This window comes from Archocentrus centrarchus, unplaced genomic scaffold (assembly GCF_007364275.1).
Source record: "Archocentrus centrarchus isolate MPI-CPG fArcCen1 unplaced genomic scaffold, fArcCen1 scaffold_37_ctg1, whole genome shotgun sequence".
In the NCBI taxonomy this organism is placed as follows: domain Eukaryota; kingdom Metazoa; phylum Chordata; class Actinopteri; order Cichliformes; family Cichlidae; genus Archocentrus; species Archocentrus centrarchus.
In genome coordinates, this window is record NW_022060264.1 from 1 (window position 1) to 22869 (window position 22869).

The 22869-nt window shown below is 41.0% G+C and overlaps 1 protein-coding gene across 1 annotated transcript in view; it reads left to right on the plus strand.

Annotated features, from left to right (window-relative positions):
* The first annotated feature begins 6421 nt into the window (after positions 1 to 6421).
* Positions 6422 to 22869, plus strand: part of runx1 (RUNX family transcription factor 1) — a 37760-nt gene continuing 21312 nt past the window's right edge. Inside the window, exons 1-5 of the mRNA XM_030724531.1 lie at positions 6422 to 6542; positions 8048 to 8199; positions 8285 to 8395; positions 10820 to 10976; positions 21727 to 21831. Coding sequence (XP_030580391.1) covers positions 6515 to 6542; positions 8048 to 8199; positions 8285 to 8395; positions 10820 to 10976; positions 21727 to 21831 — 553 coding nt within the window. The 5' untranslated portion in view covers positions 6422 to 6514. The remainder of the gene's footprint in view (positions 6543 to 8047; positions 8200 to 8284; positions 8396 to 10819; positions 10977 to 21726; positions 21832 to 22869) is intronic.

Below are 22869 nucleotides of genomic sequence, written 5' to 3' on the forward strand. Positions count from 1 at the left end.
TAAAAACACACTACAGGCTGATCCAACTTTGATGTAATGTCCTTAAGACAAGTCAAAATGAGGCTCAGTATTGTGTGTGGCCTCCATGTGCCTGTATGACCTCCCTACAATGCCTGGGCATGCTCCTGATGAGGTGCCGGATGGTCTCCTGAGGGATCTACTCCCAGTCCTGGATTAAAGCATCCGCCAACTCCTGGACAGTCTGTGGTGCAACATGATGTTGGTGGATGGAGCGAGACATGATGTCCCAGATGTGCTCAATCGGATTCAGGTCTGGGGAACGGGCGGGCCAGTCCATAGCTTCAATGCCTTCATCTTTCAGGAACTGCTGACCCACGCCAGCCACATGAGGTCTAGCATTGTCCTGCATTAGGAGGAACCCAGGGCCAACCGCACCAGCATATGGTCTCACAAGGGGTCTGAGGATCTCATCTCGGTACCTAATGGCAGTCATGCTACCTCTGGCGAGCACATGGAGGGCTGTGTGGCCCTCCAAAGAAATGCCACCCCACACCATTACTGATCCTTCAGCATGACCCACCAAACTGGTCATGCTGAAGGATGTTGCAGGCAGTCTCCAGACTCACGTCTGTCACATGCTCAGTGTGAACCTGTTTTCATCTGTGAAGAGCACAGTGCGCCAGTGGTGAATTTGCCAATCCTGGTGTTCTCTGGCAAATGCCAAGTGTCCTGCACGGTGTTGGGCTGTGAGCACAACCCCCATCTGTGGACGTCGGGCCCTCACACCATCCTCATGGAGTCGGTTTCTAACCGTTTGTGCAGACACATGCACATTTGTGGCCTGCTGGAGGTCATTTTGCAGGGCTCTGGCAGTGCTCCTCCTGTTCCTCCTTGCACAAAGGCAGAGGTAGCTGTCCTGCTGCCGGGTTGTTGCCCTCCTACGGCCTCCTCCACGTCTCCTGGTGTACTGGCCTGTCTCCTGGTAGCGCCTCCAGCCTCTGGACACTACGCAGATAGACCCAGCAAACCTTCTTGCCACAGCTCGCATTGATGTGCCATCCTGTATGAGCTGCACTACCTGAGCCACTTGTGTGGGTTGTAGAGTCTGTCTCATGCTACCACGAGCGTGAAAGCACCACCAACATTCAAAAGTGACCAAAACATCAGCCAGAAAGCATAGGTACTGAGATGTGGTCTGTGGTCCCCACCTGCATAACCACTCCTTTATTCAGTGTCTTGTTAATTACCAATAATTTTCATTTTTTGAAAACATAAAGCACTTTAGACTACAAGGTACATTTAACCATACATCCGCATAGTGTTCTGTTCTAAACACTTCATCTTCTTCACAATTTAGAAGCACTAAGTAATCACTACACCAACAAGCCTGCCTGTGGAAAAGAAAAAAAAGAAAAAAGCAAAGCTCTAATAACTCTTGTAGCTCTGATTTCACTGATATCATATATCAGTGATATCATATCAGTGATATATTTGGTGACCATGGTTTCAATAATGTCTAAAATTTAACACAATGGCTATGAACACCTGAATCGAGTCCCTTAGTGCTTGATTGTGTGACCTACATTTTCAACCAGAACTTCCAAATAGAAAGAAAGAAGATCAAGGGATGGAGAAAAAAGAGAGACAGAAAATGATTTGAGTAGCTAAATAAAATTAGCAGCTTTAAAGAGCCTGAGGGCAAAATGGAGTTGTGTCCCCTGTGGCTACACTTTAAAGAAGGGGAGAATGAATTAAGCTTGACTTGCTCCTCTCCCTCCTCCTCTTGTTTGCCCTCACTTTTAACTCCCTCACTTTTCTTCTGGTTTGCACTAATATGTAGGGTGACATGGAGGAATAGGGAGGGGTGAGGAGATGAATGAGGGGTATAAAAGCAGGTCATGTAGGTAAGGACAGGCTGGAGCACTTCATTGCTGAATAAGTTTTCTGATTCTTATTATGTGTTGTTGCAGATTTCAAATTTTGGACTAACAAAATACTTTATTTGTGCCCTTTCTTTTAAAGTTCCATCTTTTTCTCCCATTTTCTGTCAGTTCCCTTTGCATCCTTTTTGATATAAATTTTCTCTCACATCTTTTTTTCTCACCTATCTGGGTGTCTGAAATCACGCCCCAGCTGTTGCTGCACACAGATTGGAGCATGAACCCTGGAACTTTCTCCAGCTCTGGGCCCTTGTCCTGGGCTATGTATCTGATGAGGAAAGGCCGGACAGGCAGTGGACTCTTTGGTAAAGCTGATTTTTCTTGATTATTCACAGTCACCTATATCACTATCATGTGTGTTCTATTTGTGATTAGCACTCTTGATCAATGTTTTTTGCCATTTGTACTTGTCATGAGGAACTAAAAATACAAATTTTGTTAAAAACCTGTGTTGCTGAATTTGGGACTTTATCTTGTAAGCAATTAGCTCTTTACTGTTCAATTTTTCTACAAGTATTTGCAGTTCTGCAATTCCTGTTGGGCTTCAGGGTTTTTCATAAGTTGTAAATGTTACTCTGAGGTTTCTGAGGTCTTGAGAATGTTCTGGATTTCTACTGGGGTCTTCAATGGGTTCAGTTCCAGTGCACAAAGCAGTGTGACCGTTATGTAGCAAGTTTAACTTGAAGAAGTCAGGCTTACATGGAGGCCACCAAAGTTTGCATTGTCTCAGATCTGTAATTTGCCTGTGTGTTTTTTAAATATCAACTATATCATCCTAAAAAAAGTTTGAAAACCATTTTAACACAGTTGATTATGGCAGCTAATTTTGTCAGCTAATGCAGATAGCAGTGTTTGTATTATCCATAATGGGATATATCTCTTGAGAAAACATATTTTCAGTGTCCTTGTGGTATTTCCAAGCATTTGTTTCTGATTTTCAGGGATTTCCAGCACTTTCAAAAATTCACCTAGGCCCTTCCTGCACAGATTTAAAGCTCAATAACCATGGCTGTGTAATATATTTGAGATTCTTCCACTAGTGCTTTTACCCCTGCCAAACTATTTTATGGTAAATGACAGTAGAATTTTATGTCTAATCATGTGAAAATAAAAACAGTTTAAATATACACAACTGATCCACAAATGACAAGGTATTTCTACTGATTATATCAAGCAATGTTAGTATCAATAACGTTGATAGGAGATTGTGGCTGAGTATTGATTATGGATCAGAGGACAGTAAGCAGCTCACATTACAAGCTAGTCCGAGGTAAATGCTGGCTTAGTGAAATCCAACTCCTCTCCCTCTGTCATCTTTCTTTCTTTCTTTCTTTCTTTCTTTCTTTCTTTCTTTCTTTCTTTCTTTCTTTCTTTCTTTCTTTCTTTCTTTCTTTCTTTCTTTCTTTAATTTGACTCCTCATATTTCTACGAAGTATTTTTATTTGGATATTGAAGAGTTTTTTTTTTTTTTTTAAGAGCTGAATCTGTTAAAAAATTGTGACACCTTACAGCATCACGTCTCTCTCAAATAAGAAGCAAGGCTATCAGTATATGTGAAGAACAGGACCAGAGCTGACTTTATTTCTATAGAGTGTGTGAAGTTTATATAAGGTCTGAAATGTTTCCTAATATCTTGTTTCAAAGCATCCTACAGTGCCTGGATTGTTTTTATCACTGTTAAAAGAGAAGAAATGTTTAATGTCACATTTAATAGCACAAACATTTATAAAAAAAAAAAACTTTAACTTGTTGCACAAGAATGAAAATAAGGGTAAATGCCAGTGGAGGGAGACATGTGAAGCTTTTATGTTATATAACTGGGAGTTTTTGTTTTTTTTTTTTAATTTCTTTTATCTCCAGATAACCTGCACAATCTGGACAAATAAACATGATGAGGAAGTGGAAAATGGATATTTCCAAGGGAAATCACATAGTGTCCATCTCAGGCTTGGGCATTTACATTTTTTATCATTCCCCGTTGGCTAGAGAGGCAGACTGGTGTTTACCTGAAACTCATCCATGTGCATGTCCAGATTAAATTGACTCACTCCTCACTTAAATAGGCATTTCAACACAAGATTATGTATTTTGTATACTTTTATATTGTAAGGAATCCAAACTACCTTCACAGCATGCATAGATTATTTTTTTTTTTAGCACACTTTTATTCCTGTTTCTAGAAAAAAAGTCTAAACTTACAATTAGTTGCCTTATATTTACCAATAAACCCATAAGTGCATTTTAGTATAAGTATGTCTGGATTCCTGATGATGAAATCAATTTTTTTAACAGCATAAATTCATTTAATTTGAGAACCCTATCCAGTTTCTTCTGAATGAATGTTAATTGAAGAGGAAAACAGACATTTAAATTTTCAAAGCAAACCGTAGACAATCAACTGTAAGCAGATTTCAAAGAAACATATTTAAGAGTTACTTGTATTAAAAAAAAAAAGTGTGTACAGTGACTGGTCAATGCACTGGTACCGTATTTGGAGTACCTCAATTATGTGACTTGAAACAGAAAAATTTAACTAATGCAAATAAGAAGATGGCTGAGCAAAGTAAATTAGTTGAAGGTCTGGTGTCATTTGAAAGCTACACAATAAATCAAAAAGTGGAATGATTTTTGCCTAATTTTCTCATTTAAGGCAATTTCATTTAAAAAATCAGAAAAAAGAAAACCATCTCAAACACTAAAAACATGTTTGCCTGTCATTTTTCAAGATGACATTTGTTCTAGTGCAAGATTATCAAATTGTAAAAATTTCAAAAAGCTGAACTCCAACATGCATTCTGCATGACTCTCTAAGTGGAGTTGGAATTTCAGCAGCAACTTTTCTATAGCAATTTAACCACAACTAAATTCCTCACCAATGCAACGTTTTTTATTGCTCAGGCAGGGTAAGTCACAGTTACTTTTTCATCTGTCAGTTCTTTCCCTGCTGCTACAAGCAGAAATAAACAGTGTTTTGTGCATTCAAGTTTTTGGGTATGAATGAATTTCAAGGAGTAAATAGAAATGATTTTCAAATGTGAATAATTAAAAAAAAAATAGTTTGAAGAAGGGCATCTTGGCCCGTAACTTCACGTTTTAAAGGTCTGCTCAGATTAAATTTTTTTTCCAGGAGTGCTTTGGTGTGTAGACTCCTTTGTTTCCCAAATGTGAATAATTGTAATATAATGTTAAAAGTTTTATCTTTATTTAATTTTATTATCAATTTATTAAACATGATGCTTAAATTGTTTTGTAATTCAGTTATGTTCAGGATTTACAGGCACATACTTACCAGTAAAAATCTCACTGAGGTTAAAACTATCCCTGGTTAACAATAATGCTGTATTCACATTTATGCCTCCGTCAGACCTAAACATATATATGTAAAATCACGCGCAAATATAATAAAACCAAATATTTTATGGGATAAAAAAAAATCAACAAACAAGTGTAACACAGCAATTTAATAAAACACTGAAATGTAATACATTTACAAGAATTATTACACACTCAGGTGCTAAATTAAAATTAAAAAAAGTACTCACACACAGAGTGACACAAAGTGTCATTTATATTAAAGTACATCCACAGATGTTTGAATGTGTATATTAGCTTTTCATATTAGTTAAAAAAAAATAAGATGACATCAGAGTCACATTTATTAATGTGACTCTGGCCCCTTCGGTTTCTGCCGCTCTTCATTCAGGATCAGTGATGTGATTTAGATCATCTGCTGCCCCCTATTGTCTTTGTGCGCTACGGACAGCTTGCTCATATGAGGCATACTATAAGGTTTATCAGTTTTGAGTATATTTTAATGAAAAGAAAAAGAAAAAAAATATTCTACTGTCAAACGAAGGAAGGCATCTTACTAGTTTTGTTAAATGCTTTGAGCTGTACTTTGGTAGTTTGTAGGATTATGTGGGGATGTGTGATTACACACAGCTGCAGTTTCATGCAGGAAGAAACGCAGTTCTGCCTCCTTGTTTCTCCACAAACTCGCCTCCTTTCGGACGCACAGGATCCTGATTGGTCTTATCCTTTCGGCGACAGCCTCTAAAAAGCGTCCTCATTGGCTGAGAGCAGGTCTTTGCTCAGATGAGATGCAAATCCGGAGCAGTGCCGGTAAAACCCTGACGACGAGATCGGAGATGGCCATTCATATGCAGGAGAAAGGAAAGCGATGCAGTTATTATGAAACGGCATATTGAAAGAAACTACATTTAAAATGCATTCAGAATCTCATTTTTTCATTTTCTCCAATATTTGCGCGTTTCCTTACACTTTAATTATGAGCTTTTTCTGCTGAGCTCTGAAGACTTTCCAAAACCCGTCTCAGTCTACCATTGGTTTCTATTCTATGTGGAGAACACCTAAAACACGCACTGAACTGTCGGAGATCTGTTTGTGGAGAGCGTTTTGTGCGGATATTTATGTGCACAGTTTAATTCTGGCGCGTTTGGACGGGATAGTTTTACGGACAGATAACAAGAACTGGACAACGTGACAAGCTCACGCGAAAATTCACATTGGAATCCGCTTTTTGCGCCACAAACAAGAAGAAAGCGTGAGGCTTATAGTCAAAATCGGCGAGTCGAGATTCGGTGGACGCACAAATGGTGTTTCCGTGGGACGCCAAATACGGTACGACTTATTGCTATTATTATTATTATTGTTGTTGTGGTGGTTGTGAACAATAAAAGTATAAAAAAAATCCACAGACAACTCTACCCGAGTTCTAGAGCAGTTTCCACTGCCTGTTGTATGCTGGCAAGATCATATATTAGCCTAATCAGCTGTCACATAGCTAGAATTGACTGATTGATTGGAGAAATGCCCTGGTTCTCTGACAGTGTAGCGTTATTCCTTATTCGCTGGTTCCGTTGTTTTTTGTTTTGTGTGTGTGTGTGTGTGTGTGTGTGTGTGTGTGTGTGTGTGTGTGTGTGTGTGTGTGTGTGTGTGTGTGTGTGTGTGTTACTGGCTTGTAGAAACATTTGAAGCAGCTACCTAGCTACACAGCATAATACTGCATAACATATCCAAGCAGGTTTCTGTATCAAGATTTACACTCCGACTTCACATCAGCTTAAACGATTTTTTTCTTTCACGTTTAAAGATATCTAAAATGTCGGTCAGGTAAGTGGTTTGATCTCCGAGTCAAAGTTTCTTGAGCACAATACATAACCCTAAATTGTCTTCATGACCGATTAAAGCTCTGCATGAATGTGTGTGTGCATGGGTGAATGTGGGTTGTAGCCTAAGAGCATTGAGTGTTTCTTAAAAGCAACAAAAAAAAGTGGCATAAAAGTTCAATTCAGTCCAGTTGGAAGGTAACAGGGATATGTCATTATGGCATATATGTCTGAGACGTGACATTGTAAAACAAGCTGTTCTGTGGGACTATTTCTCTCTCTCTGTGTCTCTTCCTTGATGTGTGTGTGTGTGTGTGTGTGTGTGTGTGTGTGTGTGTGTGTGTGTGTGTGTGTGTGTGTGTGTGTGTGTGTGTGTGTGTGTGTGTGTGTGTGTGTATTTGTGCGTGACAGTGGGAAGGTTTCAAACTGTACAGCCGTGGCTTTGGTAAAGCTGACAAACCATTGGCGCCCCTGTGCAAACCTGCTTATTTCTCTGACATTATCTTTTTATGTGGTGGCACTAACTTGTGTTCTTTGATTGTAGTGTTCCACTTTTTGATTCCACAGTTCCATTTTATAAATGCCATAGCACTTTGTGTGTGTGCGTGCGTGCCTGTGTCTATAACCTGAATAAACACCCAGCATAGTCTTAATTTGTCAAACACTATCTATAGACGTCTTTCTAGTAAACTTTTATTATCTATTAACCTGCTTACCGACTGATCAGTAACTGGATCTATAAGATGTCACAAAAAAGTGAAAAAAAAAATATTATCTGCGATAACTGAGAAAAGCAGAAAACATTTGGAAGCAAAACAGAAGCTGAAATCATGAAATTTTCGACATTTTCTTTTTGCCTAAACAATTATCTAATTGATGTATTTTAACATGAAAATCAATTCTCATTCAGTTATAGCTATTATTAGGTCTACCTAAAAGAATGGCTCTCCTCCTCCCTATAATTACACGTATGCCAACACAGAGCATCTGCAGTATTTTTCTTGGCTTCTCACACAGACCCTGCCCCTGGTCGCCGTTATACTCCCCCCTCTACCACCCTCGCCTCGGGGGGGAAGATGGCCGAGGCCCTGCCCCTGGGAGCACAGGAGGCCAGTGGTGGAGCTGCTCTGGTGGGCAAACTGCGCATGGCTGACCATGGCATGGTGGAGGTAGGGCGGCATGGGACTGGCTGGTTATTTGTGAGCTGCTGCCAGAGTTTAAGACTAATATATAAATGTGCTGCTGTTTGTTTAGGTGATGCCAGATCATCCAGGAGAGCTGGTGAAAACTGACAGTCCCAACTTCCTGTGCTCTGTGTTGCCTTCTCACTGGAGGTGTAACAAGACCCTGCCCATTGCTTTTAAGGTGTGTATGTTGGCAGTGCAGTGTTTAGGTCTTGGTCATTTCAGCATGTGACTGTGTACTTTGTAATGCTTAGAGCTTGCATACAAATAGCTATTATACACAGTTTCACACATTAAAATAACCCATAACAGTTACCGCCACTTGCAACCAGGTAAAGATGAACTCTTCACCTACTGAAGGTTTTCTGATAATAACATTCCTTAACATGTAGCTTTACCTCAACATATTATTGCTGAATTATTTTCATCAGTTCATCTGTTAGTTATTATTCCATGTACTGTTCTTGTCCGACTTGTTGTTCAAAATATTCATTGTCCACAAACAAACAGAGAAAAGCAGTAATTCTTCACATCAGACTGCATTTTTAAGTTAATGTTAATAGAGACTTTTCACACATGATTTTGATATTTAATGTGAATAAAAATACAAAATGGAAATTCATAATATTTTAAAATACATTTTCTTTTTGACAGCTTCAGTCACAAATTTTTACAGACTTTTATTCTGTCTTACCCACTGGTCATATGTTCCATCCATCCTCAGTGATTTTACACGTTTGTTTGTTTTTGCTGTGTTTCCCTTGTGTGGATGGTTTTCCTGCACTTTGAGACAAAATGCATTTGTGGAAAAGTAGCTTTTAGCTGCAGAACACATAGTGGATTGATTTACTGGGTTTTATGCATTAGTGTTTGCGCATGCATGCGTGTGTAAGAGAGTTTGGTGCATTATGCATCATTATGGAATGTCATGAGCGGATGTCACTGCTTCTTACTGATAATGGATGACTGTTGAAATGCACACACACACACCCACACAAATAGACATTTTATATACTCACTGAAATACACATGCACATTGAACATACATGATAACACACACACACTAGGTATACACACAGGTATTGGATGTGCATACACATACACAGATACACACATATTTGCCTTCATAATTGTTTCCTTTGTCTTGTTTATTCTGTTGGCCTGCTTTTAGCTCTGTTGCCGACAGTCTGCCTGACTGTGTTTATGTGTATGTTTGTTCTTGAATGCAAACTATTTGCAAATCATATTTTCGAACCCAGCAAGTGGAATGCTCATTTGCTTATTTCAGCCAGTCAAGATTCCATCAACTCAGATCAATACTGCGATTGGTGAGTTGAATTATTCTCACAGCACTTTAGGTGGTAATGAACAGTTGGACCATCATTTTTGCAAGTTAACTGAGTACTTAATGTCAGTGTGGCAGTTGTCGTTGGTTGGAGAGCTCCAGGTTGCAGAGAGAAGTGCTCCATAGTACTATATCTGTCCTGCTTATTTGCACAATGATGCCTTGGTGTGATTAGCCTTAATATGGAAATCAGCCTCCCGGCTTTGTATTTGTGTAGGTGTGGATGTGCTCTCTAGAGCACATGGAGAATAAACCTTTATTAAGGTTTATTCAACAACTTTTAGTTAATCATTTGCATCTTTTACATGAAATTCAATGCTCAGGTAGTATAAACCAAGCACACTGTCAGAATAAACTGTGCTAGCCTCAGCAATTCACATCCATCTTTATAGACTGCTCAAAAAATTAAAGGAACACTTTTCCTTTGCATCTTCCTATACTCTTTTTAAGAGTATAGGAAGATGCCCTAACCACATGTTGTCTGTGGAGCACAATTTATTTGCTTTCAGAAACCATTTGGATTTTTCCGAGGGGATGAACGGTTGCATAATTACAGTAATGCAAAGTGTGCTTGCACAAATGTGTTGGCAGCGATACACAACGATACAATCCTCAAAACAAGACTGATTTTACAGGTGGAGGGCACTGATATTTTTTCCCTCCTTATTATTTCTGATTATTTTTTCACTAGGTTTGCATTTGGCTAGACACTGTGGAGCCCAGCTGGCATTTGCCATAGAATACCAGGTGCCCTGTGCTTTTCACAGGGCGCCTATGGAATATCCATGGAGGGACGCACAAACCTCTGCAGGCTAGGCAACAGCACCCTGAGATCCTTGGACCCATTGTCTATGCTGGTGCAGTGATATAGATGACATCAGCAGAAATGTCCGGCAGCACCCTCATTTGTGTATTTAAGATATTAAAAGAACCTTGACTAAAGTCTATGGCACTATTTTGTGCATTGAAAAATGGCAGTGAAGAGGTATCCAGTGTCTCTACAAAGATAGATTTTGAAAAACTCCAATCTGGATTAAATTAGGACTGCAAAGCATTCAGAAACTATACATGTTTTTATTGTGAATTCAATTCAGTTTCATTTATATAGCACCAAATCACAACAACACAAAGCAAGATGCTTTGTAAAGACCCTAAAATAATATTCACCTTTCAAAAAGACACCACCTCACAGACACTTCAAGAGTACACATTAAATAGGCTACTCCATCTTTTCTCCTGTTTGTGCCAACATGTCACTAGGTGGTTGCCCTGGGAGACATTCCAGATGGCACCTTGGTTACAGTGATGGCTGGAAATGATGAGAATTACTCAGCTGAGCTTCGCAATGCCACAGCTGCAATCAAGAACCAAGTAGCCAGATTCAACGACCTCCGCTTCGTGGGCCGCAGTGGAAGAGGTACATACATACAGAAACAGACATGCATTAGGAAATACATGCATAGAAATGTGAATTTTTGTGATAGTATATCATAAAAGATGTACAAATGTGAGTTTGCAAGCATCAGTCTATTAGCATGACTGACATCACCTTTAAAAACTTCTGTGGGTTGAAAATTAATAGACATGTTTTGCACAAGCACACATGGACAAAATTAGGGGAAGTACATGTGAATAAAAACAGCATTCATACAACTTCCTCCTAATATCCCATTCAGTGTCTGCCTCTTTCTTTCTCCCTCTCTTTTTAACGGACATATGAACGCAGTTAGTCTAAATCAGGCGCAGGCAAATGTCCCTACTTATCTATTTAAAACACCAGTGCTGTGTACACAAACCCTGCTCACCCTTCACACACACATAAACACACAGAAAATTGATAAGTCCTCCCCAGGCCAAAAGAAATTTGTAAAACTGTCCATATTCTATCAATTCTACAGTCCTGCATTTGAAAACAGCATATTAATAATTCAGACGCAGTAGAATTCAAATGAAGAAAAATGAGGAGTATAAATTTGTTTTCATGCAAATTTAACAGCACAGAGTACAATGGGGTCATTTTTCCTGCATCACTCTCTTAGCAGTGTTTTAAGATAGTAATGTTTTTTAAAACATTGATTTATAGCTGGAAGACTGCTGTTCTTGCTATCTGTTAATGAATGAAACTGTAACTCCGCTGCTATGACACTTATGTATGTGTTCTTTGCTCTGTGTCTGCATCCTTTTCTTATTAATGCTTTTTATGATCAGGTGACAGGAACAATATACAGGAAGGAAGCTAGGTCATCCAAACTGTTTTTAACTGTAAATCCTTTGCACACAGATGTGCTTGCAGCTTAAACTGGAAATTTGGAAAAATTTGTAGTTGAACCATAGTTGAAATTTAGCTAAACCTCATAAACACTTGCTGCTCCTCAACATTTGCAAACTTGTCATCATTAGTCAGTCTTCCCTGTTTTCAGAAGTACTTGGTTGCAAAATTGATACACTGTTGGTGTCATGAAACATTGTGGCAGGCAAGGAAGAGGACCCCAACACAGGATACATAAGGCAGAAAGCTTAATTTAAATTAAAGCTTTATTTACTTGAACGCAGAACAGAAGGCAAGAACATAATCCAGAGCGGGATGCACACAGCGAAACCGGGACAAAACAGTGACGTGACGACACAACAAGGAACAGACACAGACTAAGGACTTAAATACACACATAAGGTAATCAGGGAACAGGCAAAAGGTGAGGGGCACAGCTGAATGTAATTAAACAAGACATGGGCCAGAGATGCAGACTAGTCACAACACTGGGAATAAAACTCAATACAAAAACACAAGAGGCCAGGGACGTGACAAAAGGACAAAACAGACACAAGAACACAGATGGAGGGGAGACAGGAATAAAGGGAACTAGGAAATCAACTAGTAAAAAATAACTAACAACAAGACAGGAACTAAGGAGGATAATCAAAACCAAAACAAACTAGGAATATAACAGAACTCAGTGAAAACAGAACCTAAAAGAATAAAACACAAATGCTAGGCACACGGCCCAGGACCATGACAGGTGGTTTGTGGTTCAGTTTACAGAATACAGTTACTTGAATCTGTCTGGAAAGCTAAAGTAACCAATGTGGAAGAAGTCAGATAAAAAAAACTAGATTTGGCTTCACCTTTGACCAAATGTAGTCAAATAAGATATATACAGTACACCTTATGCAGCAAATACCTATTTTATTTTTGAATATTTTCGACAGATGTAAAACTGTATCTCACAATATTTCTGTTTGTTTCTGATAAACCTTCAACTTGTGGATTAAAATCATGATTATTTTTTGACCATATATCATTACCCCAAGTACCATGCCCACTCCATTACAGCCTTTTAGTTTTTGTGTTTTTTTTCATAAGCAGTATTGTTTTTGCTCTGAAAATAGGATTGGAGTGAGTTTAGAAAGCTGTCACCTGCCTCATTAACCTGTATTCTTGTTTGTTTGTTTGTTTATGCTACCTGCTGACTTATCAGCTAAATAGCTGCGACACAGCTGCAGCAATATACTGTCTCAACACATTTGATTTGTGGGTATACTGTACAGGTGCTGGTTGGGAATATTTTCAACTCACTTTATGGGAAGCTTGGTCCATTTAGTCTAAATGGACCTAATTCTACACCTCCATTGCAGGACTGAACAGAGCGGGTTGGTGCCTCTCATGGTATTATACCAAATGGTGGACACCAGAGGTTGAGGAGTCAATACATGCTGCATTCCTGCAAATATGACTCAATACACCTGAGATAACTAACTGGTCAACGGATGATGCAGTCTCTACTGTGCTTCTTTTATATGAAGATTCAAGCTAATGCCACTAGTGTGTGTGTGTGTGTGTGTGTGTGTGTGTGTGTGTGTGTGTGTGTGTGTGTGTGTGTGTAACCAGTTTTCAGTCTTTCCATCAGTTCCTCTTTCGAGATCATAATTTTTGTCTTTCACAATATTTGACTACATGCATACATGTGTACTTGTACATTGTGAGTAAAACTGAATGACCCAAACTTAGCAAGTCCTGACATGATGCATGTGCACACACAAGCACACTTCATGAGTCAAATCTGCTGTTATCTTCAGAGGGTGCGAGAGGCAGGAGTGACTTGGGAAAAAAAAAAAAAACACTTGTCAAAACACACACAGGCTTTTTGTGATTTGTTGATATTCTGCATGCATGTGTGTGAGAGAGGGAGAGAAATTCAGTAAGAGAGAGAGAGAGTGATGCCACCAACTGCCTGATAGACACTCTTACTGGGAACTCTCTCTTTGTAAACAAGGGCAGAGAGACATGCTTCCTGTTATACATTGTTCATTTATACTATACCTTTTTTTTTTTTTTTTACTCGTATAGAACAGTGTATAAAGAGTAAACACTGCATCTAGATCAGGAGAGATAAGAGATTAACCTCGTTTCTGGGTTGCACAAGGAAAGCAGAGACACAGAGTTATTAGGTGCCATCTAGTGGCCATTAATACAGCAGGTAATGTCATCTGTTTGTGGTTGGTATTTGCTATAGAAAGGTTTTAGAAAGTGTCTGAAACTGTATTTCAGTTTTGAACATAAAATATGACATTTCATATATCATAATTTTGGGGGGAAATAATATAATGGCAAAATGTTTACAGAGGCAGAGTGGGAGAGAGAAGTAAGAGTAATACCTACTAACCAGATTTTGTGTGTGTGTGTGTGTGTGTGTGTGTGTGAGAGAGAGAGAGAGATTTAGGGGGAAAGGGAAATGCTGAGCGACAAACAAAAAATGAAACCATCAGACTGTTTGCACAAGGCAGCTTTACTCCAGTCATTGTACACAATAGCAGTAATGTAAGTGTAGTGTTTGTAGTAAGCACAGATTTAAGTAAGTGATTTAAGTACAGTATGTGCTACTTCCAAAGTTGACCTCCCAACAAGCCCAACATAAACAGTCACACAGACAGCCCTATTAATGTGTTATGCAAAAACTTGTCATACCTCTCAGATATGATTGCAGTTAAACTTCTGAATGGCTGGCAGGTGCTTAGCTATCGTTTTAAGCTATGAGGAACTACAGCAACAAGACTGTCACATAGTTTTAACAGCAAAGACAACGAATGTAGTCTGCTTCTGCAAATATTTGTGAAAGAATGGGTCACTCTCATGAGCTCAGTGAATTCCAACCTGGTACCTTGATAGGACATCACCTGTGCAACAAGTGCAGTTCTCGCTACAAAATATTCCACAGTCAATTGTTAGTGGTATTATAACAAAGTGGAAGTGGTTGGGAAAGACAGCAACGTAAAATGGCACATGGTCTGCAGAGGCCAACTTTCTGCAGAGTCAATCACAACAGACCTCCAAACTTTATGTGGCCTTCAGATTAGCTTAGGAACACTGTGTAGAGAGCTTCATGCAGCTGTATCCAAGCCTTACATCACCAAGCATGATGATGCAGAGCATCGGATGAAGTGGAGACGTGTTGTCTAGGGTGATGAATCATACTTCTCCATCTGTCAATCTGGTGGTTGAGTCTGGGTTTAGCGGTTGCCAGGAGAACAGTACTTGTCTGACTATGTTGTACCAAGTGTAAAGTTTGGTGGTACTGGTGGTGGTGGGGGGGGGGTGGTGGTGTGTGGGTGCTTTTCAGGAGTTGGGCTTGGCAATACTTTATAACTATATACTTTATATATACTTTTTTTTATATATACTTTATAACTTTATACTTTCTTTCTATTTTAACAAAATAGAAAGAAAGATAAAACCAAATGTTTCACAAACAATATCAATCATAATTACTGTATTTTAACATTTGTTTATTTGATTATTTTAAAACATTTTTAATAAAATGTATACAGTGATCTAAACATTTGTAATCCCTTGTCACAATTATTACACACCTTCTCATTGGCGTTGTGCACATGCCCACCAGCTCACCCTGATTCTCATCAGGATTTTCAATGTCTCCGTGGCCCAAGCAGTCATCACCCCTGCCTAAAAACAGCCACAATCATCCCTGTGCCCAAAAGGTCATCCATCAACAGCCTAAATGATTACCGCCCTGCGGCCCTTCACACCAGTAATCATGATGTGCTGGATCCCATCAAATACCACCACCACTACAAACCACCACCACAACCACCACCACCACCACCACCACACACACACACACACACACACACACACACACACACACACACACACTTGACACCCATCAGTTTGCATATCATGCAAACAGATCTACAGAGGATGCAATCGCAGCAGCTCTCCACTCTGTGTTGAGCCACTTGGTGCAGCAGCAGAGCTACGCTCACATGGTCTTTGTGGATTACAGCTCAGCGTTCAATACAATCATCTCGGACATTCTCAATACCAAACTGCACACCCTGGGCCTCCCCTCATCACATGTTCTTGGATAAAGAACTTCTTAACCAACCGGCCCCAGACTGCAAGACTTGGCCCCTATCTCTCCTCCACCCGCACACTGAGCACTGGCTCCCCACAGGACTGTGTGCTGACCCCCCTCATGTACTGCCTCTACACCCATGATTGGAGGCCAGCCCACAATAACAACCTCATTGTCAAATTTGCTGGCGACACCACAGTAGTTGGGTTCATCTCAAGGGGAGATGAGGCAGCCTACAGAAAGAGGTCCTGAAGCTGACAGCCTGGTGTTCAGAGGACAACCTGGCACTGAACACCATGAAAACCAAAGACTGACCCAGACCCCCATCTACATCAACAGTGAGCGTGTGGAGAGGGTCCACACCTTCAGGTTTCTTGGTGTCCTCATCTCTGCTGATCTTTCCTGGTCAGATAACATCACAGCTGTTATCAAGAAGGCTCAGCAGCAACTTCACTTCCTGAGAGTCCTCAGGAAGAACAACTTGGACTCAAACCTGCTGCTGACTTTTTAACCACTCATCCATTGAGAGCCTGCTGACATACTGTATCACAGTATGGTATGGCAGCTGCACTGAGGCAGACAGGGGGAGGCTTCAGACGGTAGTCAAGACAGTACAAAGAACTGGCTGCCCTGTCCCCTCCCTGACTGACATCTACACCTCCCACTGCCTCAGCAGAGCCAAAAACATCATCAAATACAGCTCACACCCTGGCTTTGAACTGTTTGACCTGCTGCCCTCTGGCAGGTGCTACAGGTGCATCAAAGCCAGAACAAACAGACTCAAGAACAGTTTATTTGCCAAAGCAATCACCACCCTGAACTCACACACACATACTGAACAATATCTATCACCCCTATAATGTGCAATATACAATATTCATTCAATAGTGCAATATTCATTCACCAAGTGCAATGCTCATCTCCATCTTCATTAATATATGTATATACTTATTTTATTTTTTTTACAATGTATATATATTTGACTTTCTACAGCATGGCACTGAATGGGAGTGACTTTCCAATCTCATTACATATTCTGTGTAATGACAATAAAGGCATTCTATTCTATTGATGACCCGATCCAATTCAGGCTGAGCAACAGAAAAGTTTTAGATCAGAAGGTAGAAGGTGGTGCGCAGCAGCCACGCCTCAGCAGTGTATCTTCCTATTGACTCAATCTTCTTGACGCATTTGCACCCCCCCTCCCCCCCTTCCCTCTCTGCAGAGGCTGGGAGTTGATGTCATCACTGAAGGAGCTAAAGTGTGACTTGATGAACTGAGGCGAAGGCATCATCAGCTCACAGTTCTTGTATTTCTCTTTGGCCTTCCATTTCCCAAGCTGCTTCAGCACCTTTTCTGCTAGCAGCATGCCATGTTGGTTCTGGAAGGTCTCGAAGATACACACCACTATGACATCCTCCGCTAGACACTCCTTCTTGTTGTCTAGTTTTTTTCCAGAGCTTTAGCCCTCCTGAACAGAGCCATTGCGTAATGTGGACTGAGTTCCACAGCCTTAGTGCAATCCTGTACCATGTCTGTCCATTTCCTCTGCTGTTTGTAGGCTGCTGCTCTGTTCTGGTAAAACATTGACAGATCTGTCTTCTTTTTTTTTTTTAAGCTTGTCATGTCTGGCAGTTTTCGCACTCAGAATATGATCCGAATACGCTGGTGTACCAAACATATTTGCTTTTCCAAGAATAGCTCTTTAAGTTTTACAATAGGCTACTCTTGTTAGCATGTATTTAGTTTGTATTTTGTTTTTATTTTATTTATTTATACCAGGCGTGACAGGCAGAAAGGAAAGGGTACAAAAAGGAGTGAGAAAGAAAAACAAAAATGTGTAATGTGTGTATGTGCCTTTGTCATGGAACGTACTCACCAATGGAGGCAAGAAACTGCAATCATGCCCCCCGTGATCCAGAGGCGAACGGGAAAGGACCCAGAGGACGCGGCCTATCCACGGCCCACCAGGACATCAGAAGACGAGAGGCCACACATCCCGATGGCAACTGCGCACACACCCCAGAGGAGGAAGGAGGTAGACCCCAGACGGACCCCCCCACGGCCAAACGGCAAGAGTCCAGACAGCCAGAGGCAATGAGCAGCCAACCCCCGCCGCGGGCCGGCATCCCCCGCATGAGCCGCGAATGCGGCCCCAGGGCCCCAGGGCCCCAGGCGCCCGAGAACCGCCGACACCCAGCAGAGCCCCCCCACGCCAAAGAGGCCCGAGCTACCCCCAGGCCACAACCGCCAAGGGAGCGGGCCAAGAACCACGCCAAGACATCCAGCCGCGAACCCCGGGACCCACGGGCACCCGACACTCCAGGGCAGCAGTGGCAACCAGCAGGAAGCAGCAGGAAGCGATAGGGAGTGATAGGGAGGGGTGACTCCCACCCTCCGCAACCATGTCCCACAGGTGCCAAGGCTCAGTGAACCACAGGCCCAGGCCCTGCTGTCCATACACTCACACACATGCACACACACACACACACACACACACACACACACACACACACACACACACACACACACGCACACACATGCACCACACGCACACACATGCACCACACACATACATACGCACACACATGCACACACATGTACCACACACACACACGCACACGCACACACATGCACACACATGTACCACACACACACACGCACACACATGCACCACACGCACACACATGCACCACACACACACACACGCACACACATGCACCACACACACACACACAAATCATATATTCATACTCACACATATGACTGTCACAGATCTGTCTTCTGCTCTGTGGGTGATGGCCTCTGTGAAACACTGAATGGCATTTCTAAGATTTGTCAGCCTTGAAGTACATGTAGCCGTTTTTCTTAGCTGCTTGGGTCCGATCCAAAGGGATCATGTTCTTCTGTTCTCGGCTGGATTGAGCTGCACCGTCCTGCCCTGCATGAGGCTGGAACTGCCTTCAGGTGTTTTCTGTTCCCCTCCCCTCCTTTCGTTTGTACCTGCTGTGGTTCCACAGGTAAACCACCCCAACTCCGAGCACTATTGGAGTCCCCACTAACAGGGCCAGTCCAGTTCCGGACTGCTGCTCAACTAGCTTTGCAGCAACCATGATCTACAATTGAACAGTAGTTTAATTACATTACATTATTATGTGCCATCACATGAGCCAAGGTTTGAAAAAGCATGGGTCATTACCATCAGGGGTGTTGGGTAAAACCACTGTGAGACCTTGCCCCACCCTATTATGTGACTGATTGAGGTCACCTGAAGTAAGGACTGAGGCACCTGGGAAGGGATCTAAAGACTGCATTTTTTTGTTGTTGTTTTTCTCCCTAGTTGGTGTGTGCCTTTCTTTCTTATGCATCTTTGCAGATTTGAGAAAAGCCCAGTTGGAAGAACTACATGATTTAAGCGCTTTCTTTACATATGTGTGTTCGTCTTCTTTCCTTCCTGTTTCTTTCCTTTTCCGCCCTGTGTTGCAGGGCCTGATCACCCCACGTTTGTTTTACAGTGGGTTTTGGAAGTCAAAGAGTAGGTACTGGTTTGTATGTGGGTTTCCAGTAAACTTCAGTGTTGAGGCTTCCATCTTCCTCAATGAGCACAGCACACTGTAAACCCAGATAAGTTGAATCTACTTAAAAAAACCAAGGTAACTCGTTGCCTTAAATTTTTTAAGTAATGAAACAGTTCATTTAACTCAGCCTATTAAGTAAGCACTACTCCATATCCAATTGAACTAAATTGTATGTTCTAATTGACCAAACTTATCTTTTATAGTTCATGAAAAAGTAAAATGTCTTGATCAATAAGTTCCCCTATCCTTTTCATGGTTGTGTGGTGGGGGCTGGAGCCTATCCCAGGCTGACAAGGCAGTAAGATGCAGGGTACACCCCGTACAGGTCACCAGCCTGTTGCAGGGCTGACACAGACAACCATTCACACCTGTGGGCAATTTAGAGAGACCAATTAACCTAACTCCAGTAACTGCATGTCTTCAGATTGTGGGGGGAAACCCACACAGACACAGGGAGAACATACATGAGTCCACACAGCAAGAGTCACGGGCTAAAGTGGAATTGAACCCAGACTATCAGATAACTATTCTAGATGTGAGGCAGCAGTGCTAACATCATGCCACCATGCAGCTGCGCATTAAGCCAGTCTGTTAAAACTGGTATAAACTTGATTTTTAGCAGGTGCAAAACTTGATGATATTAAGTTGTTTGAACTCAAACACATGATTACAATAAGACAGACCATCAAAAAGTACAGTCTACTCAGCATTAACAAGTAAACTCAGCCTTCACTCCCCCATGCAAAGTGAACTCAATATTTTTAAGTGGAATCAAAATCTCGGTTTACAGTGCATAGTCCAGGAATGGTAATCTATTATCTTGGTATCCTCCCTGGTGAACTTTATATTTTTATCCACTGAGTTGATGTGATCAGTGAAGGCTTCTTGGGTCTTGATTTTGACCCAGGTGTCATCCACATATCTGTACCAATGTCTAGGTGCCATCCCTTTGAAAGAACCAAGAACTTTATTTTCCCCTTCATCTGTGTAAAGGTTAACTGCACTGGGTGACTCTAGGGAGCCCATAGTACACCCATGCCTTTGACTGAAGCATCACCATACTACCATACAATATAAAGAAACAATTAATGAACAAAGTCATTGACATCTTAGTCTGGAAAGGCTTACAAAGCCATTTCTTAGGCACACCATGGTGTTCCATTAGCCACAAATGGAGAAAACTTAGAGCAGTGGTGAACTGTCCCATTAGTGGCCACTTATCAAAATTAGTCCAAGATACACCAACAACTCATCCAGGTCACAAAATAACCCAGAACAGAAGCTAAAGAACTGCATTGGCTAAAGAACTGCATTGGACACACTTACCCAAGTGTGTCCAAACTTTTGACAGGTACTGTATCTTGTCTTTTTCTTTAACAAGTTTTAACTTTCTCCATCAAATCAAGCAGGATAGCTTGCTGTTAAGCCACCTAGTCTAATCAACTTAACTATAATTAAGAGATTTTATGATCTCCTCCAACTTTATATCTTCATCTTTGGTATTTTCATTTGGGAGACCAGACAGCAATGGCTGATAAAACAGAAATGGACTGGCATTTACATGCCAATCTTATAGTCTTGCTGATCACTCAAAGCACTTTAGACCACATGTCACATACCACTAATAATGCCTACTAATAACCATTAATTCATACTGCATTTAAGTCTATACACTTTTAAAACTTTATCTACCTCAGATTCATGGTCAACTTAGAAAGAGCAGTTTTTAAATTGAGCTTACCCAGAATTCAAACCAGGAACCTACTTGTGAGGCGACATTGCTAACCACTTCAATACACTCATAAAGGAAAGTGCCATATACTAATGAAAGGTCAGGGGTTCAATCCTCTGCACCTCCAGTCCATAGACACTATACCCCAAATTGCCCATGATTCATGCAAAGTCTTATAGGTTAAAAAAAAAAAAAAGAGCAGAGTAAGTTCACTTTACAGGGAGCTGCAATCTTATTACCCCAAATACCCATCACAACAAAATTTTATGTGGTATGTTAATATTACAAAGGGTAAATGTGTTTATACTGCATTTAAGAGTATAGTAAATGCTGTGTAATGAACAGTACAGCTGTGCCATTATTCTGTATGTCTTTATGGCATAAACCACACAAGCCAAAGACTAAAGATCTTTGTCCATTGTAATTACCTTTCTCTTTTCTTCATCTCTTGTTATCCACAACCCTTTTTCCCTCCTTTTTTCATAGGAAAAAGTTTCACTCTGACCATCACAGTGTTCACCAACCCTCCACAGGTGGCCACATACCAAAGAGCCATCAAAATCACAGTGGACGGTCCCAGAGAGCCACGACGTGAGTGATACTGACACACAGATGTTCACAATTCCTCCTCAGCAGGCACTAATATGATGTTCCACAGTGAAATTGAAGATCCCATCCAATTCTCAACTGACTGATTCATTTTATGCCATTTGTGAAAATGCATACAGTTGTGTTTATATACACTCATCATGGGCATGAATGTCATGGTAATTTGGGGCTTTTAATGTTTTCTTTGAACTGTTTTTTGCAGAGTGGAATGATATACAGCATACATCATTAAGGATTTTAAAAAACAAGAACTGGGTGCACAAGTTTATACACACATAAACACATGATCTAATTCACACAGTGTCAAAAGTATACAACAAATAGATATAACAGTATGACCACTGAATAACACATCATGGCACCTATTAGTGGGTAGGATATATTAGGGTGCAAGTGAACATTTTGTCCTCAAAGCTGATGCATTAGAAAAATAAGCAAGCTAACTCAAATAGGATTTGAGTGAGTTTGACAAGGGTCAGATTGTGATGACTAGATGACTGGGTCAGAGTATCTTCAAAACTGTAGCTCTTGTGGGGTTTCCTGGTCTGCAGTGGTCAATATCTATCAAAAGTGTTCCAAGAAAGACTACTGGTCAGTCAGCGACAGGGTCTTGGGCAGCCAAGGCTCACTGATGCATGGGGGAGTGAAGGCTGGCCTGTTTGGTCTGATTCAACAAAAGAGCTACTGTAGCTCAAGTTCCCAAAAATGTTAATGCTGAGAGAAAGGTGTCAGAATACACAGCAGTTTGCTGCATATAGGTCTGCATAGCTGCAGACTAGTCAGTCTGGCCATGCTGTCCACCACTGAAAGTGTTAACTTGTGCTAGGCTTGTGAGAATTAGAATTGGACCCTGAATCAATGGAAGAAGGTGGCCTGGTCTGATGAATCACATTTTCATTACATCACTTGGAGGGCCGGGGAATACTATGGGAAGAAGGCAAGCTGGCCGAGGCAGTGTGATGCTTTGGGCAATGTTCTATTGGGAAGCCTTGGGTCATTTCAAGAAAATGGTATTCCCTG